General features: G+C 43.7%; 1 protein-coding gene and 1 long non-coding RNA gene across 2 annotated transcripts; both read left to right on the forward strand.

Moving 5' to 3' along the window:
* Positions 1-1,274: 1,274 nt before the first annotated feature.
* On the forward strand, positions 1,275-1,948 carry LOC148765341 (uncharacterized). Its single transcript, XR_016029734.1, has 2 exons — positions 1,275-1,451; positions 1,671-1,948. It is a non-coding gene; the product is annotated as an uncharacterized LOC148765341 (long non-coding RNA).
* A 3,939-nt stretch (positions 1,949-5,887) lies between these two features.
* On the forward strand, positions 5,888-7,945 carry LOC105968401 (uncharacterized). Its single transcript, XM_012993028.2, has 2 exons — positions 5,888-6,866; positions 7,059-7,945. Exons 1-2 carry the CDS (start codon positions 5,888-5,890, stop codon positions 7,943-7,945), a joined length of 1,866 nt encoding a protein of 621 aa, XP_012848482.2.
* Positions 7,946-16,700: the final 8,755 nt, after the last annotated feature.

Genomic DNA, 16,700 nt, shown 5'->3' on the forward strand with positions numbered 1-16,700 from the left:
AACTAATTTTTGTTTAGGAATAAATCAGTACATTAAACACAAAATATTGTAAGATACAAATAAATATTTTTCTAAATCAACTTATAGTAATAAAGTAACTATAAGGTCTATATCTTTGCGCTTGCATGGAAAAACATATATACCTTACCAAAAATATTTATATTTTCATTAATCCGAAACATAAAGTTTACGAATAGTGTGAAAAAACACATCCTCAAGTTAGTTTGTTGGCCACCTACTTTAGCATTTACTTCGTTCGGTGTTGCTACTCCTCACTAACATTGTACTTCCCGCGCTGCCAATTTTACCTAGAATGCTACTTGTATGTGGAGGTTGATTGGTTCAGCACCCGGTGGACATACTCAGATTAACTTATTTATGAGTTTTGAATCTCATGTCGCCTACGACATATGGGTGGGAAATGTAATATTAATTAATTTTAATTCGCTTTGTTTTAAAATGTGTGTATTAGATTGTTTTATAATTAAAATTGGATATCTCTTATACATGCGCAAGGTATGTAAAAGGTGCGCAGCCCCGTACCAAAGCTGTCTACCCTACCGATGTTCGTCATCTATTCATTGTTAGAGGGTACAAGCTTGTACCAATTGCAACATTCTGCACTCTCTCAGTTCAATAACCCGCTGATAAAGGCTTTCATGGAGATGTGATAGCCAGACACCAACGCCTGTCATGTGTCATAAAAAAAATCACTATGACTTTTAATTTTTTTTTATTTATTTATTGCAAAATTGGCACTAGATAAGAGGAAAAAAAGATCGATTAGAAAACCAAAATAAATGAGTACAAAAATCCATTACATAATTACAAAACGCCAAAATAATTACAATTCACCGAAATAATCTGCTTGTTTGATTTTTTCTTCTGTTTTGGTGCCAATTTTTCTTCTTATTCGAATGAGCTCCGGACAACCACTCCATGTAGTATGGTGTAGTATCTGGCTCTTTGACAACTACTGCAATGGACATGTACTCCTCGTGGAGGCAATAATCTTCCCATCGATCCGAGAACCGATCGTAGAATTGGATAAATGTAGAATTGGAAATTTGACTCGGTCTCACTTTCTTTGACATAAATGTAGAAATATAAGGTCGTCGTAGAATACGCTCGACCCGACTGAACTTTCTCAAGACTATGTCCATATGATATGACTCTAAGTCATCTATGCAACACCACTAAACATGGATATTGGCATACGGATCATGTATAACCTGCAGAAATATAATAAGTCAATATTCAGTTTACATAATAAATAAAGGGATTTGCTTTTTACCGTTTGAAAATTGCTATTTACCGTTCAAAGACTCTCTCTCTCTCTCTCTAAAAAAATTCGCTCTCAAGACGATTTCATCACAAATCATACTTATTGGTGTGATATACGAACATAAATGAGTTCATCGGATGAAGATCTGGATAGCGGACACAACGAGGTGAAAATTCCGTCTTTTCGATCGAAAAAAATGGGCTAAACGTTTAAAAGTCCAACTCGGGCACCCAAAGGTGCAGTGCACGCCCATGTTGGGCGTGCAGTTGGCTCTTGCACGCCCAACATGGGCGTGCACTGCACCTTCGGGCGCCCGAGTTGGGCTTTTGGCTTTGAAACGTTTTTTTTTTTTTTTTTTTTATCAATTTTTTTACGCTTTTTTCAGGACGATACGTCTACAATTGAAGTTGATCATACCGATTATTTTACAACAACTCAGTTGTTTGACTCGAAGGATGAGGTAGTGGTTTGGACGAGGTTCGTTACAAGAGGTCTTTTTGTGAAAATGCTAAAAAAAAGTTGTTCTAAAAAAAGGATTTTTCTGACTTGTGACCTATACGGGGAGAAACGAGAATGTCCATCAACTAACCCAAACGCGCGCCCGAGAAGGACCGGTAGCAAAAAAAGAAACTGTGGTTTTCAAATTGTCGGAGAGCTACGGTCGGACGATAGATGGGAGGTCAGAGTAGTATACGGGAAGCATAATCATTTTCCAATATATGGGAGGTCAGAGTAGTCTACCAAAGGCGTTGCGGAGTCGACGTGAAGCGTGGACTATTCTAAATAGTGTTTGATTTAGTTTTATTTTTTTTATTGGAATGAATGTATTACTATTGACATTGTATGTTATTATTATTATGTTATGATGTTATAATGAATGTTAGTATGTTATTATTATTATATTATGTTCTAATAATAATAATAATAATAATAATAATAATAATAATAATAATAATAATAATAATAATAATAATAATAATAATAATAATAATAATAATAATAATAATAATAATAATAAGGTTTTGAACAACATATTTTATTAAACATAAATTTTGCCTAAAAAACGAAAATCAGAAAAAAAAATATATTTATTTTAAAATAGAAAAAAAAAAAAAAAAAAAAAAAATTAATCGAACGCCCGGTTTGGGCTTTTCCCGGCCGAACCGACGCCTGGACCGGGCGCCGGTTCGCCCGGGAAAAGCCCAAACCGGGCGTCCAAAAACTGTTTACACGCCCAAGTCGGGCGCCGGTCGCCCGACTTAGGCGTTCGGCCATTTTTTTCGAAAATTTTAGGGGTTTTAGAGAGATAAACACTTTTTTGTTTTGAAGTAAATAGCACTTTTTAAACCGTAAAGAGTATTTTCTTAAATAAATGGGTGAATTCCACTTTCCCCCTAATACTTTGTACTTTGGCTCGATATCACTTTACCCCTTCTACTCTCAATTGCATCAATTTGTCCCTTTGTACTTTGGCTCAATATCACTTTACCCCCTTCTACTCTCAATTGCATCAATTTGTCCCCTTCTACTTTGGCTCGATGTCATTTTACCCCCTTCTACACACAATTGCATCGATTTGCCCAGCCCCATGTACTTGAAAAATTGTCTCAATGTGACCATCGCTGTTAGTTTTCACACATTTGATCTTAACACCGTTTGATCTAAGTTTGGAAATTACAAAAAAGTCACCCCTCCCAGTTTAAATAATTATTAAAAAAATTAAAAAAAATAAAAAATAAATTGTGGTTGGAGTCGTGTACTATGTTTTCTTGTTGTCTTGAATTTCTTCTTCTTCTTCTTATTATTATTATTATTTATTTTTTTATTATTTTTTTATTTTTTTAATAATTATTTAAACTGGGAGGGGTTACTTTTTAGTAATTTTCAGACTTAAATCAAACGGTATTAAGGTCAAATGTCTGAAAACTAACGGCGAAGGCCACATTGAGACAATTTTTCAAGTATAGGGGGGTAAATCGATGCAATTTAGAGTACAAGGGGGTAAAGTGATATCAAACCAAAGTACAAGGGGGCAAATCGATGCAATTGAGAGTAGAAGGGGGTAAAGTGATATCGAGCCAAAGTACAAGGGGGCAAATCGATGCAATTGAGAGTACAAGGGGGTAAAGTGATATCGAGCCAAAGTACAAGGACGCAAATCGATGCAATTGAGAGTACAAGGGGGTAAAGTGATATCGAGCCAAAGTACAAGGGCGCAAATCGATGCAATTGAGAGTACAAGGGGTAAAGTAATATCGAGTCAAAGTACACGGGGAAAGTAAATAAATAAATATTAAAATTGACGACTTTTTATATTGTTACCAAATCAAGTGCACCCACCAACAATATCAACCATTCGATGCTCAAAATCCATATTTGTCGAATAACTACGCTACATTTTATAATTTAAGGCAGTTTGTTAGCAATTACAAAAAATCACACTTGTTTAAAATTAAAATACGTTAATAAACCCATGAATATAATATTGATATTAAATTTCTGAAAATTAATTATTTTAATAAAATTTGACGTGAACTTTTAATAATTGAGTATTTCTAACATATTACGACATTATACTTCTGAAAAATAGGTTAAAATTTCAAAGAAGTTGTGAAAATTGAATATTTTCTACATAGGTGGTGTTTGCAAAAGTTTTTACAAACACATTATGAGCTTTTTTGTGCTTATAATCTATTTTTAAGTGTTTGCAAAATGAGCTTTTGCTTTTGCTTCTCTTAAAATAAACAAACCTTCAAAACCTCCGAAAAAACCTTAATCATTAATCACCCAATGGAGACATTCTATTCAGCGTACTCACGTCTCGAGTATTTACCGGAGGAAATTTGGAAGATGCGACAATTAAGACATCTAGTATCATCATCCTGGTCAATTCTCGTACCGTATCCAGTAGACACGGCTTGTGCTCTAGAAAACCTAGTAACACTTGACATATCAGCGGATTTTACTTTGAGTACCGAATGGATTATATTTTAATGGATAACTGAGAGAGTAGCCACTTCACGACCCTCAAGTGCCTATTGCTTCGTCGTTGTTGGAAACTAATTGAGATTCCCGGAAGGCATTGGAGAAATTCCGACACTTGAACTCATTGAGGTTAATTAAGCGCTTTAGTAATGTCTCTCTTGTGCAGTCGCTCGGCCAAACGGATACAAGAGGAACAGCATGATTTCGGAAACGATGCCCTTCAACTTCGCTTTTGATTATAGTTTTTTCTAAAAAAAATGGTAAATTACAACCACCCCCTAGGTGTGGTCAATTTACGAAAAAACCCCTCTTTTTTTTGGATAATTACATCTACGTCCCCTCAACTATGTTTTTTTCTTACATCTTCACTCCTTATGGTGTCAGATTCAACATAATCATCTAGATTTCGTGGAACGTGCTCTAATTTGTACTCATTATGTGTAAAAATGCAATTTCTGATGCACTACAATCTGATATATACAAGCCAAAAAACACATATTATGATCATCTTGCTTCAAAATGTAGAGTTCGAATGGGATAAAACGGGTACAAAAGTGATATACCTAAATGGGCCGACCCAATGGGCCCTCAAATTTATCTACCAATTAGGCCCATTACAAGAAAGCCCAATCACATACATGTGGGCCCATTACACGAAAGCCCAAGCTCCTTCAAAATAAGGCTTGGGCCCAACAAAGTAAGTCCAACATCATTCAACGATATATAAATAGATGGTTTACTCATTCGTAAAGGTACGTTCTCATTATTTGACAATCAACCTCGAATATTATTCTCTCAGCTATCTCTACGATCCGTGCATCTGACTTGAGCGTCGGAGGGGTTTCCGCCGGATCAACCCCCGGCTTAGTTCACGTGTGCTCTTTTCGCAGGGACCTCAGGATCATCAAGTTATCAAGCTACTGATCCGCTTTGCTCTCCCAGCTCGTTTTCTATACTACCCTAGGTGAGCTACATATTAGCATCATCATTTTGGCGCCGTCTGTGGGAACGATGCAAACCAGATCACGTAGCCAACAAGATCCTCCTGAGGCATCAGCTCGGAGAGAAAATGACACGGCTAATAACCTTCCCGTCCGTGGAGGATCTGGCATACCACCTCCTCCACGCGCCGCGGAGCCACTTCCTCCACGTGCTGCAGATCCACCTCGCGAGGTTCAGGTGATCCCCCCTCGGGACCCACCACTCGCCGATCCACCACTCCCTGCTCCTCGAACGGTTCAAATAACCGAGGACGCGCTCCAACGTATGATAGCGGAAGCTTCTACTCGCGCCGCCACGGAGGCCGTAACTCAATATATCGCCACGATGGGAGCAAACGCTCCCAATACGATACCAGCGCAAGCTCCACCTGTAGCGCCACCCGTGGCCCCACAGCCAATACCGAATCAAATAAGTGTCTCCTCCTCTACCTCGGATCCACGATCCCGAGTGCAATTATCTACCAACCACCGAGGGGCACAACCCAGACAGCAGCGTCAGCGCTCACCCCCAAGGGGCAATGCGTCACCACGGAAAGCCCCTCTCTTTAATGAGGGAGAAGGCGAAGTAAACAGCCGAATGTCTCGCTAAAACCTTTTCTCCCAACCAAATAATCAGATGGGTGAGAGGATGCCTCTCCCAGCAAGACGCAGTCCCTTCACCATAGACATCCTCAACGAGGTACTACCTCAAAGAGTAAAGATCTCGGGGTTACCTCAATTCGAAGGAACCACCGACCCACAGGAACATATAGAGAAATTCAGTGCCATGGCGGATTTATATGGCCCGACGGATGCTGTTATGTGCAAAATGTTCCGTACCACTCTCTCCAAGAGAGCGATGAACTGGTTCAACTCCCTACCCATAGGGTCGATTGACACCTTCGCTCGACTGTCAACCCGATTCACCAACCAGTTCGCTATCAACAAACAATATGCCAAAACCCCAGCTCATCTCTTCTCAGTAGTACAGAGAGATAACGAAACGCTCCGCAACTACATCAAACGTTTCGTAGAAGCCGTCCATGAAGTCCCCAGTGTGGGGCAAGACATGCTCTCCGGTATTATGCAACAGAACTTAAAATCGGGTAGATTCAAGGAATCTATTGCCGGAAGACCCCCAGGCAACCTAGAGGAGTTGCTGAATCGAGCCGAAAAATACGTCCGGATAGAGGAAGCCTCTACCCATGCTCCTCCTAAAAGAAAAAGGGAAGATGACCGTCAGGACAATAGGAGGCGCGATGATCGACGTCCACCACTTCCACCTCAAGGCCAACCCTCTTCCTCCTACAATAGGTTCACTCCGCTAAACGCTCGCCTCACGGAAATCCTTCACGTGATAGAGCAGAAAGGTTTAACAGAACCTCCACGTCCTATGCAGCCAAACGCAAAGCGAGAAAAATCGGATCGTTATTGTCGATTTCATAAGGACAGAGGGCATACTACGGAAGAATGTGCACAACTCAAAGTGGCAATTGAGAGGCTGGTCAAACAGGGCCACTTAGGCGAATACATTGATAAGCCGCGAAATAAGCGCCGTGATGATCCTCCACGCCGAGATAACAATCGAGATCAACAGCAAAGACGAGAGGATGGAGGTCATCGACGTGACCTAGACAAAAACGATAACCAACCTACCCGAGGAATCATCTCCTTCATCTCCGGAGGACCGGCGGGTGGCGATTCACAAAATGCACGACGCACCCTCGCTCGATCAGCACGCATGAATCAAGAACATGCTTCTCCATCCGCACGCATATATCAAATACGAAGACCTGATCACAGCATAGTCTTCAACTCCTCCGACCTCGAAGGTCCAGATGAAGACCATGTCGATGCACTGGTAGTAACAACAACGGTGGCCAACTTCTTGGTCAAGAAGATATTAGTGGACGGTGGAAGCTCAGCTGACATCATGTACCTCCACGCTTTTAAGCAGCTAGGCATAGATAATGCCCGGTTTAATCCCGTCTCCACACCCCTGAAAGGATTCACAGGGGAAGGCATTTTATCCATGGGAGAAGTAGAGCTGCCCGTCTCTCTAGGGGAAGACCCTTGTCGCATCACCAAGCTGATCAAATTCCTCATCGTCGACAAGCCATCTCCTTACAACGTCATCTTAGGAAGGCCAGCCATCCATACATTCAAGTCCGTACCTTCTTCCTACCATCAGAAGTGGAAATTCCCCACTCCCTACGGAATGGGGGAAATACTTGGAGACAGACGTCTCGCCCGAGAGTGCTATGCAAGGGCCCTACGAGAACCTTCTAAGAAGCCTAAACCGTCAGGAAGGGGAGACGACACCCAAAAATCCGACAAACGGAAGTGGGTCAATGCGATCATTGAGGATAATAAAGAAATCCTTATCAGTGTACCAGATGACAGCATCAAGCTAGCAGCTGTTGAAGAGCTTAAGTTCATAGAGCTCACTCCTGGAGACACTTCCAAGCTCATACGAATAGGATCCGACCTAGATCCAACCACGGAGCGACAACTAATCCACTTCCTGCGGCACAATGGAGATGTGTTCGCATGGAAAGCCCAAGATTTATCGGGCATCCCTCCTCAGGTAGCTCTACACCGGCTCAACGTCGACAAACGATTGAAGCCTGTCAAACAAAGAAAACGGACATTCGGTCCCGAACGCAACAAGCATATCAAAGCGGAAGTGGCTTAACTCCTTGACGCAGGCCACATACGACCAGTTCAGTATCCTGAATGGTTGTCAAACGTAGTACTCGTTCCCAAGCCAGGTGGCAAGTGGAGACTATGTGTAGACTTCACCGACCTCAACAAAGCTTGTCCTAAGGACCCTTTTCCTCTACCTAGGATCGATCAACTCATCGATTCGACCTCGGGATGCGAGCTCCTCAGCTTCCTCGATGCATACCAAGGGTACAACCAGATCTTACTTGCGCCAGAAGATCAAGAGAGAGCTAGTTTCATCACTGACCAAGGCATCTACTGCTATCAAGTTATGCCCTTCGGATTAAAAAACGCAGGAGCCACCTACCAGCGTCTAGTGAACAAGATGTTCGCAGATCAGATTGGTAAAAATATGGAGGTGTACATCGACGACATGCTCGTCAAAAGTGTTAAGGTCTCGGACCACCTAACGGATCTGGATCAGTGTTTCGCCACCCTGCGAAAATATAAGATGAAGCTCAACCCCCTCAAATGTTCATTCGGAGTTCGGGGAGGTAAATTTTTGGGATATATGATTTCGCAGCGAGTAATCGAAGCTAACCCCGCGAAAATCGAAGCAATCACCTCCATGGCTCCGCCGACGTCGATCAAGAAAGTTCAACAGCTCAACGGCTGTCTGGCATCCCTTAACAGATTCATTTCAAGGTTAGCGGACAAGGCTCTCCCCTTTTTCAAGATTTTAAGGGGAGGAAAAAAATTCGAGTGGGATGAGGCATGTCAAAAGGCCTTCACAGAGTTAAAGTCATACTTAGCATCCCCACCCCTGCTCACAAAACCTCAGCCCGGAGACACCCTCCTACTATACCTAGCTACCTCAGCTAATGCCGTCAGCGCAGTCCTCATCCGAGATGGGGAAAAGGGCCACCAACCCATATACTACATAAGTCGCGCACTCCAAGGAGCCGAACAACGCTACACCAACATGGAGAAACTCGCTCTCGCCCTCATCAACGCAGCTCGGAAGCTTCGACCGTACTTCCAGTCACATCAAGTGGTGGTTCTCACAAATTATCCCCTGAAGCAAATACTAAGAAGTCCCGAAACATCCGGACGATTAGCAAAATGGGCGATAGAGCTAAGTGAATATGGAGTGGAGTTCAAACCCCGCCCAGCTATCAAAACGCAAATATTGGCTGATTTTTTAGTCGAAATGACCGGTGTAGAAGAAAGCACTTCTCTACCTACTTGGTCAATAAACGTCGATGGGTCTTCCACTGCCACAGGAGGTGGAGCGGGTATCGTCCTAACAAATCCCGACGGAGACGAATTCGAATATGCGCAGCGATTCGAATTCACAGCCTCAAACAACGTTGCCGAATACGAAGCACTGATAGCGGGAATCCGCCTCGCCCTAGCAGCCGGAGCGCACAAGCTCCTAATCCAAAGCGACTCTCAGCTTGTTGTCAATCAAATACTCGGAATTTACGAGGCTAAAGAAGACACCATGGCGAAATATTTAGCTCTCGCACACACTCTCTTATCTAAATTCGAGAGCTATGAGATAAGACAAGTACCTCGCTCCAATAACGTCCACGCTGACAAATTGGCTAGGCTGGGAAGCTCCATGGCTAGCATCGGAAGTCGGAAGGTGATGCTCCTCACCTCACGTCAGCCGGAGATAACTTCACCCACTGAAGTACAATACACAGAAGAGGATGAACCATGTTGGTTCACTCCAATCCTGAAGTATCTCAAGAAGGGAGAACTCCCAACAGATCCCACCGAAGCACGAAAGTTAAAGACGAGAGCCGCCCGATTCATCATAGTGGGAGAAGAATTATACAAACGAGGGTTCTCATTCCCCTATCTCAAGTGCCTCGACCCAACCACATCGGATTATGTACTTAGAGAAGTACACGAAGGCATCTGCGGCAATCACTTGAGCGGGAGGACCTTAGCTCTCAAACTACTGAGGCAGGGCTACTATTGGCCAACGATGCATGAAGATGCAAAAAGATTAGTCCGGAGATGTAAGCCCTGCCAAGAGCATGCCAATATCACTCACATGCCAGCAGCGTTAATGCAACCAATTGACAGCCCCATCCCTTTCGCCCAATGGGGGATGGATTTAGTTGGACCATTCCCGCCCGCCACAGGAGGACGCAAATACCTCATTGTAGCAGTGGACTACTTCACCAAATGGGTGGAGGCTGAACCCTTAGCACGCATCCGAGAAGAAGAAGTCATCCAATTTCTATGGAAGAACATCGTGTGCCGCTTCGGAATCCCACGTTCCATCATCTCGGATAATGGAACCCAATTTTGCGGCGACAAAGTAAAAAATTGGTGCCTCGGCTTGGACATCAAGCAGTTCTTCACATCGGTAGCAAATCCACAAGCTAACGGCCAGACAGAGGTTACAAATCGCACCATCCTCCAACACCTTAAGACAAAGTTGGGAAGTGCCAAAGGAAAATGGGTGGAAGAATTGCCTAACGCGCTATGGGCGTATCGTACAACCCCACGAGCAGCAACCGGAGAGTCGCCCTTCAATCTAGCTTTCGGAACAGAGGCTATCGCACCCGTCGAAATCGGAGAACCATCTTGGCGAATCACCAACTATGATCCAATAGCTAATGAGGAGGCTATGCGGGGAAGCCTTGACCTCGTAGATGAATTACGTGAAGTCGCAAACATCCGACAACAGATGTATAAATCACGCATGGCCAAGGCATATAACTCAAAGGTCCGCCCTCGCTCCTTTCAAGTTGGAGACTTAGTCCTCCGAAAAGCTGAAGCCTATCACCCCATCGGTAAGCTCGACCCAAAGTGGGAAGGACCGTATAAAATCACCAAAGTCGTCAACACCGGAGCATATCGCCTCGAGAACACTGACGGACACCCTATACCCAGAACTTGGAATATAGGGAACCTCAAACGGTTCTACGCCTAAGGTATACATCTACCTTACTTCAGATCAGTTGAGATCATCACCCATATTTCTTCTATAGGAAAATTACTCACGAATTGCTACCCATGCAGGCTCCACGACCTTCCACGTCAATTGTCTTGTAAAGCTGCTTACACATGGTTGGAAATTTGACACCACATAACGAGGTACGTGAACGTCCCACCTAAACTGGGGGGCTAGTAATTTTTATTTACATCAGCGAGTCATAATTACATCCCATCATCTTCTTACAGGTTGAGAACCTATTACGGGAAGATACATATTACTCAATCAATCCCCCAAAGAGCGAAGATACTCTATACCACATCGTCAAGGGTAATTATTATACATCTACTAGAATTCAACACACAGATAATCTTATTTACGATTACTAACATGACAAAATAATCCCACCAGCAGGCATCATTGCATAGCAACTCGCAGCAACTCACGAATTCATTTCATATCTGGGAGCGCGAGAAAGAAATATCAACCCCCATAGTAGGGTACGTGAAAGAGCAATACACATCACCATAACTTCAATTACTACACTATCAATACAAGTGATTAAATAGATTCTCTTTTTCTCAATTGTACTTGACAGGCATAGAGACGCCAAAAGAAGTCAATCTACCATCCGCACAGTGAAACGACCAAGTACAAGGAAGACGTGGAAGAAGAACAAGTGTAGCACAATCACTCAGAGCTTTTTATTTTTTTTTATTATCAAGACAATTTATTGCTTTAGCAGTAGTTAATTACCTCCGCCTCATGTAGGCCCCTCGCATTAACGATTTATTTAAATTCGCCTCACATCGGCTTGTAACAACTCTCCTTTACTATCATCGAATATATCACAATTTTCGTTTTACTATCTGTGCCTTTACATCGATATAAACTACTTCTCATCAGGAGTCTAATTCAATACCACCCTTAACAAAAACCTTAGGAGACTGATCCCCTCCTCAAGTACATCGCGTACAATGCTAAATGTAAATACATATAAGCAACGCAGTAATTCTTGACAATGTCAAAATAAATAAATTGAAATATTAAACTTCAAAGTCAAACACGGAGGAAACTCATACGAAATAGTAGTGGACATACCCATCTACATCAGCGATAAAAGTAAAATACGATATCCATAAAAAAGATAATAGCAATAAAAAACAAAAGGGAAAAGTTAGCTATCCTAACAGATAAGTCTAAACTCCCCTACCACGAGCGGAAGACGCAACCACGGTAGAATCATCCGCAACCATATCATCCGCGAGCTCTGTACCCGTCCCATTAACATCTACCTCATCCTCCTCTTCATCGGATATGCCAGCTTCCATTCCACGAATCACTTCCTCGCTGATCCCACCCGCATCACGCAGATATTTGCGACAAGCACGCACTAATGGCTTATAAACCACAGCCAAAGCATGCTCCTCAACCATAGCAGCACACTCATCGCTACCTCGGAAATTAACCTTGGTCTCCTCCACAATGGACTCCTTATAAGCTGCACCACCTAATGTCGTGAGGAACCTTTTCCCCGTCGTCTTCTCGACATCGTATTTCTCCTTGAGCTGGTCGTAGCATTCGTTCAACTTGTGAACATCATCCTTATACGCCTGCACATCACCTCGGATGACCTCGAGCTCCTCTGTCTTCTCGGCAAGCTCCGCTGTCCTCCGAGCTAACTCTTCCGAGCGTTGAGCAAGATCGAACCGCGCTATCTCCAATTGGCTTAGAAGCTCATCCTCACGCGCTTGACCTCGAGCCCTCTCCTCTTCCTTCATAGCTTCCGCATTCCTACCATGCTCCATGAGATATCTCCAAGTCGCTACCAACTATATATATATAAAAAACAAAAAAAAAATTATTTTCCACAAGTCGAAAAAAAAAAAAAAAAACAAAAAAAAAAGAATTTTAAGTAGACAAGTACTCACCCGACATATGTCTCCACCAGCTAACTCTAGCATGTGAGAAGGACCCTTACCAGACATCCGAGCACGATCATACTCTCGAACGAAACCCTCGGTACTCAACATCGGCAAATCATAGTCCGACACATCCCAGTACGACTCCTTACCATCGCGGTTTACTCCATAAGTAAACAGCTGTTTACCTCCTCCACCATGGAAAGCATAAGTCTCCTCTGGATCTACCCGTGGACGCTTAGGCACAGCCACATACTCGGTATCCACCCTCTTCCCCTTGGCACGGTCCCTCGTCGGTGGACGCCCCTCCACTTCACCAGCACTGCTACGATCATCTGCGACTACTCGAGGAGCTTCTACATGGACCTCCCCACGAGGCAAACCATTTGAAGAACCTCCCAAGGTAGAGGGTACCTTCTTCGATGCCTTCTTCGATGCCTTCTTCGACGTCCCATTCGCCTTAGCTTGAAGTGCCGCAAAGGTGATACCCCCATCTATAAAAGATAACGAATACATAAGAAACATGGGATATAAACTACAAAAAAAAAAAAAAAAAAAAAACCAACAACAAAGAAAAGGAACACAAGTCAAGGCAACAAAAGGATATACGATGCTGACCCTTCACCGTCGGTATCAAACTCCTCGGATCAAATTCCACATCACACAACCCAGATTCCTCAATCCTCTTCGCCATATTTGCAGTCATCGCGAAACTCTCACACGTAGGATTCCAAACTACGGGAACGTCAAAAGTGGGAGCCCTCACGTAAAAAAAATAGTTCTTCCATTTCCCCAAAGATAGCTTCACACTCTTCACGAATTGGTAATGAACGCGAGGATGAAAGCAAAAGAAAGGCATCTTATTAGGCCGATGTAACGTAAATAACGCCTTAAATAAACTCACAGACACATGCAGACCTACTCGAGCCACCCTAAAATGAAACGCCTGGAAAATCAGAACAGCACTGGGCGTTAGCTGACTATACCCAATCTTGAATTCCTCACAGACCTTCAACAAGGTCGGATGCGGTGTAATCTGAGATGTACACGTCAAGTAACCTAAAAACACCGTATGAAATCCATCGGGTGGCGAATACAAACGGTCACCCTTCTGAGGCAACAACAACTCAACGTTACTTGGCGCTCCAGATAAACGACGAATAGAGTGCAAATGCTCTTCCGTCAACACACTATCAAAATCAACTAAGTCCAAATTAATTGGCTTAATTTTCTTTTGCTTCCTCTTATCAATCTCAATATCACCTGGCGGAATATCATCTTCCTCCTCCTCTTCATCTGTCAGCTCAACTTCACTATTTGACACCGCCGGATCACTCGCCAAAGGAGCTTGATGCGAATCATCACTATCGCTCCCAAAATCCACGACACGGCGACGTCTACTAGAATCCGCTTCATCAATAGTGGGGCAAATATTAATATTAGACTCCAAATCGTCACTCCAAGCACGTACCATCTCGCTAAAACCATGCTCCAAAGGCTCAACGTCCAAGGCATAGTCGACCGGCGCATCCGGACAATTCCGCGCGCCAAAACTCCCTCCAAAAATCCCTTCACGCGCCCCGGACGCGCCAGCTAAGTCATCAGACGCGCGCGCGCGTGCGCTGGAACGCCCAGCACTCGCGCCCGGACTGGGCAGTGCTGCCGACGCGCGCGCGCGTCCACGTGAAGCCCCATCAGACGCGCGCGTGCCCTCTCCACTCCCACTCGCGGACGCGCGCTTCCCCACACTCCCCAGCCAGCTGACACGCGCGCGCGTCCCTCGGCCTTTGTGCCAGACGCGCGCGGCGTTACCTCTCCACCTCGTTTCCACGCGCGCGCGCGTCCATCGGCCACCGTGCCCGACGCGCGCGCGCCACCTACCGTAGCCGAGCCACTCGCAGCCTCGGGCTGCGCACATTCACCCAAACAATAGGTAGTGGCAGCTCGGTTCAAATCGGCGGCTCTAGCCGAGCCGTTGCTGCCACCAGCCTTCACCTCTCTCCCTCCAATTCGACCACCTTCTACAGCGGATCCGTTTTTCGCACCCGATACCACAAGTTTCTCGCGTTCCATACCTACCGTACCAAAAGTTTTCTCGCCCCCCTCAACCGGATCTCGAAGTTTAATACGCAACGATTTCGAACTACCCGGATTCGACATGATAAAATATTTTCCCCGAAGAAATAATCAAGAAACAAAAAATTTCTAACCTACCACAAAGAAATTCAAGCGAAAAATAGCACAGAGGAAGACCTAGAGTTCAAAAAACATACCCATATTTATTGCAAGAGTTGAAGTTTAATACTTTCCACCGCAAAAGGAGTCTATTTATCTGGCACTGGTATAATATTTAAAACCCTTAAATATATACTTCGCTGCCAAATAAATACAATTATTCCTTACTTAAATTAAGGAATTAATTCACCGCCAACGGAAACAATTCAATCAACGCCGCAATTAACTCTCGACACGACCCGGATCCCTCTACACACGTCCCCGTCTCGAATCGAGAGTTGGGGGGCTTAATGATATACCTAAATGGGCCGACCCAATGGGCCCTCAAATTTATCTACCAATTAGGCCCATTACAAAAAAGCCCAATCACATACATGTGGGCCCATTACACGAAAGCCCAAGCTCCTTCAAAATAAGGCTTGGGCCCAACAAAGTAAGCCCAACATCATTCAACGATATATAAATAGATGGTTTACTCATTCGTAAAGGTACGTTCTCATTATTTGACAATCAACCTCGAATATTATTCTCTCAGCTATCTCTACGATCCGTGCATCTGACTTGAGCGTCGGAGGGGTTTCCGCCGGATCAACCCCCGGCTTAGTTCACGTGTGCTCTTTTCGCAGGGACCTCAGGATCATCAAGTTATCAAGCTACTGATCCGCTTTGCTCTCCCAGCTCGTTTTCTATACTACCCTAGGTGAGCTACATATTAGCATCATCAAAAAGTGATAATATTCCATATAATCTCGAAGATTCCTCTAAATTTGAAACCGCAAGGGTGGACGTGTAAGAAGATTTATAATTGAGGGGTGGTTGTAATTATCCAAACAAGAGGGGTGTTTTTGTAATTTAACCATATCTCAGGGGTGGTTGTAATTTACCAAAAAAAAAAAGAATTCTAATTGGTTTGTATTATCACATTCTATGTTAAAAGATCGTTGTTTTTGAAATGGGATGGGATTTTGGAATTATGTCTATTATGTCACTATGATAATGTCACATTCAACCACAGTTCTCTCTCTATATATATACTCTCTCTCTAACTTGAACTCTTGGATCTTGGAGATGGCTTATGCAGCTCTTGATGTAAGGAGGATATTTTCCGATGGCAATAACAGGAGCCGAGTCGTTTTAACAACTCGACTTTTAGATGCGGCTGCTTATGCCGATTTTTCTAGCCCTCTTCACGAGATTCGGCTCATGGATATTGATCAAAGTTGGGATTTGCTTCAAAGTAAGGCGTTCACACCCGGAGAACGCTGTCCTTAGGAATTGGAAGCACATTGGGCAAAAGATTGCGGGAGGTTGTAAAGGATTGCCTCTCGCAGTTGTTGTGATTGGAGGGCTTCTCTCTACAGTGAGTAGAACTCGATCTTCGTGGGAGGAAATTGCGGAAAATGTAAAATCGGCCATTAATTCTACGAAAGATGGGCACATTGAGAAGATATTGTCTTTGAGTTACGCCCAATTGCCTCATCATTTGAGGCCGTGTTTCTTGTACATGGGTACCTTTCCAGAAGATCACGTGATTCGTGCCTCGAAGCTCGTCAAATTATGGGCGGTCGAAGATCATCTTGTATACAACTATTTTGGTCAGTTACCAAATCCAGATCAGGAGAGAGAGACCACTTGTGCTCTACAAAACCTGCATACACTTTCGTTATGTTCCA

This window comes from Erythranthe guttata, chromosome 14 (assembly GCF_056151865.1).
Source record: "Erythranthe guttata isolate IM_541 chromosome 14, IM_541, whole genome shotgun sequence".
NCBI lineage: Eukaryota > Viridiplantae > Streptophyta > Magnoliopsida > Lamiales > Phrymaceae > Erythranthe > Erythranthe guttata.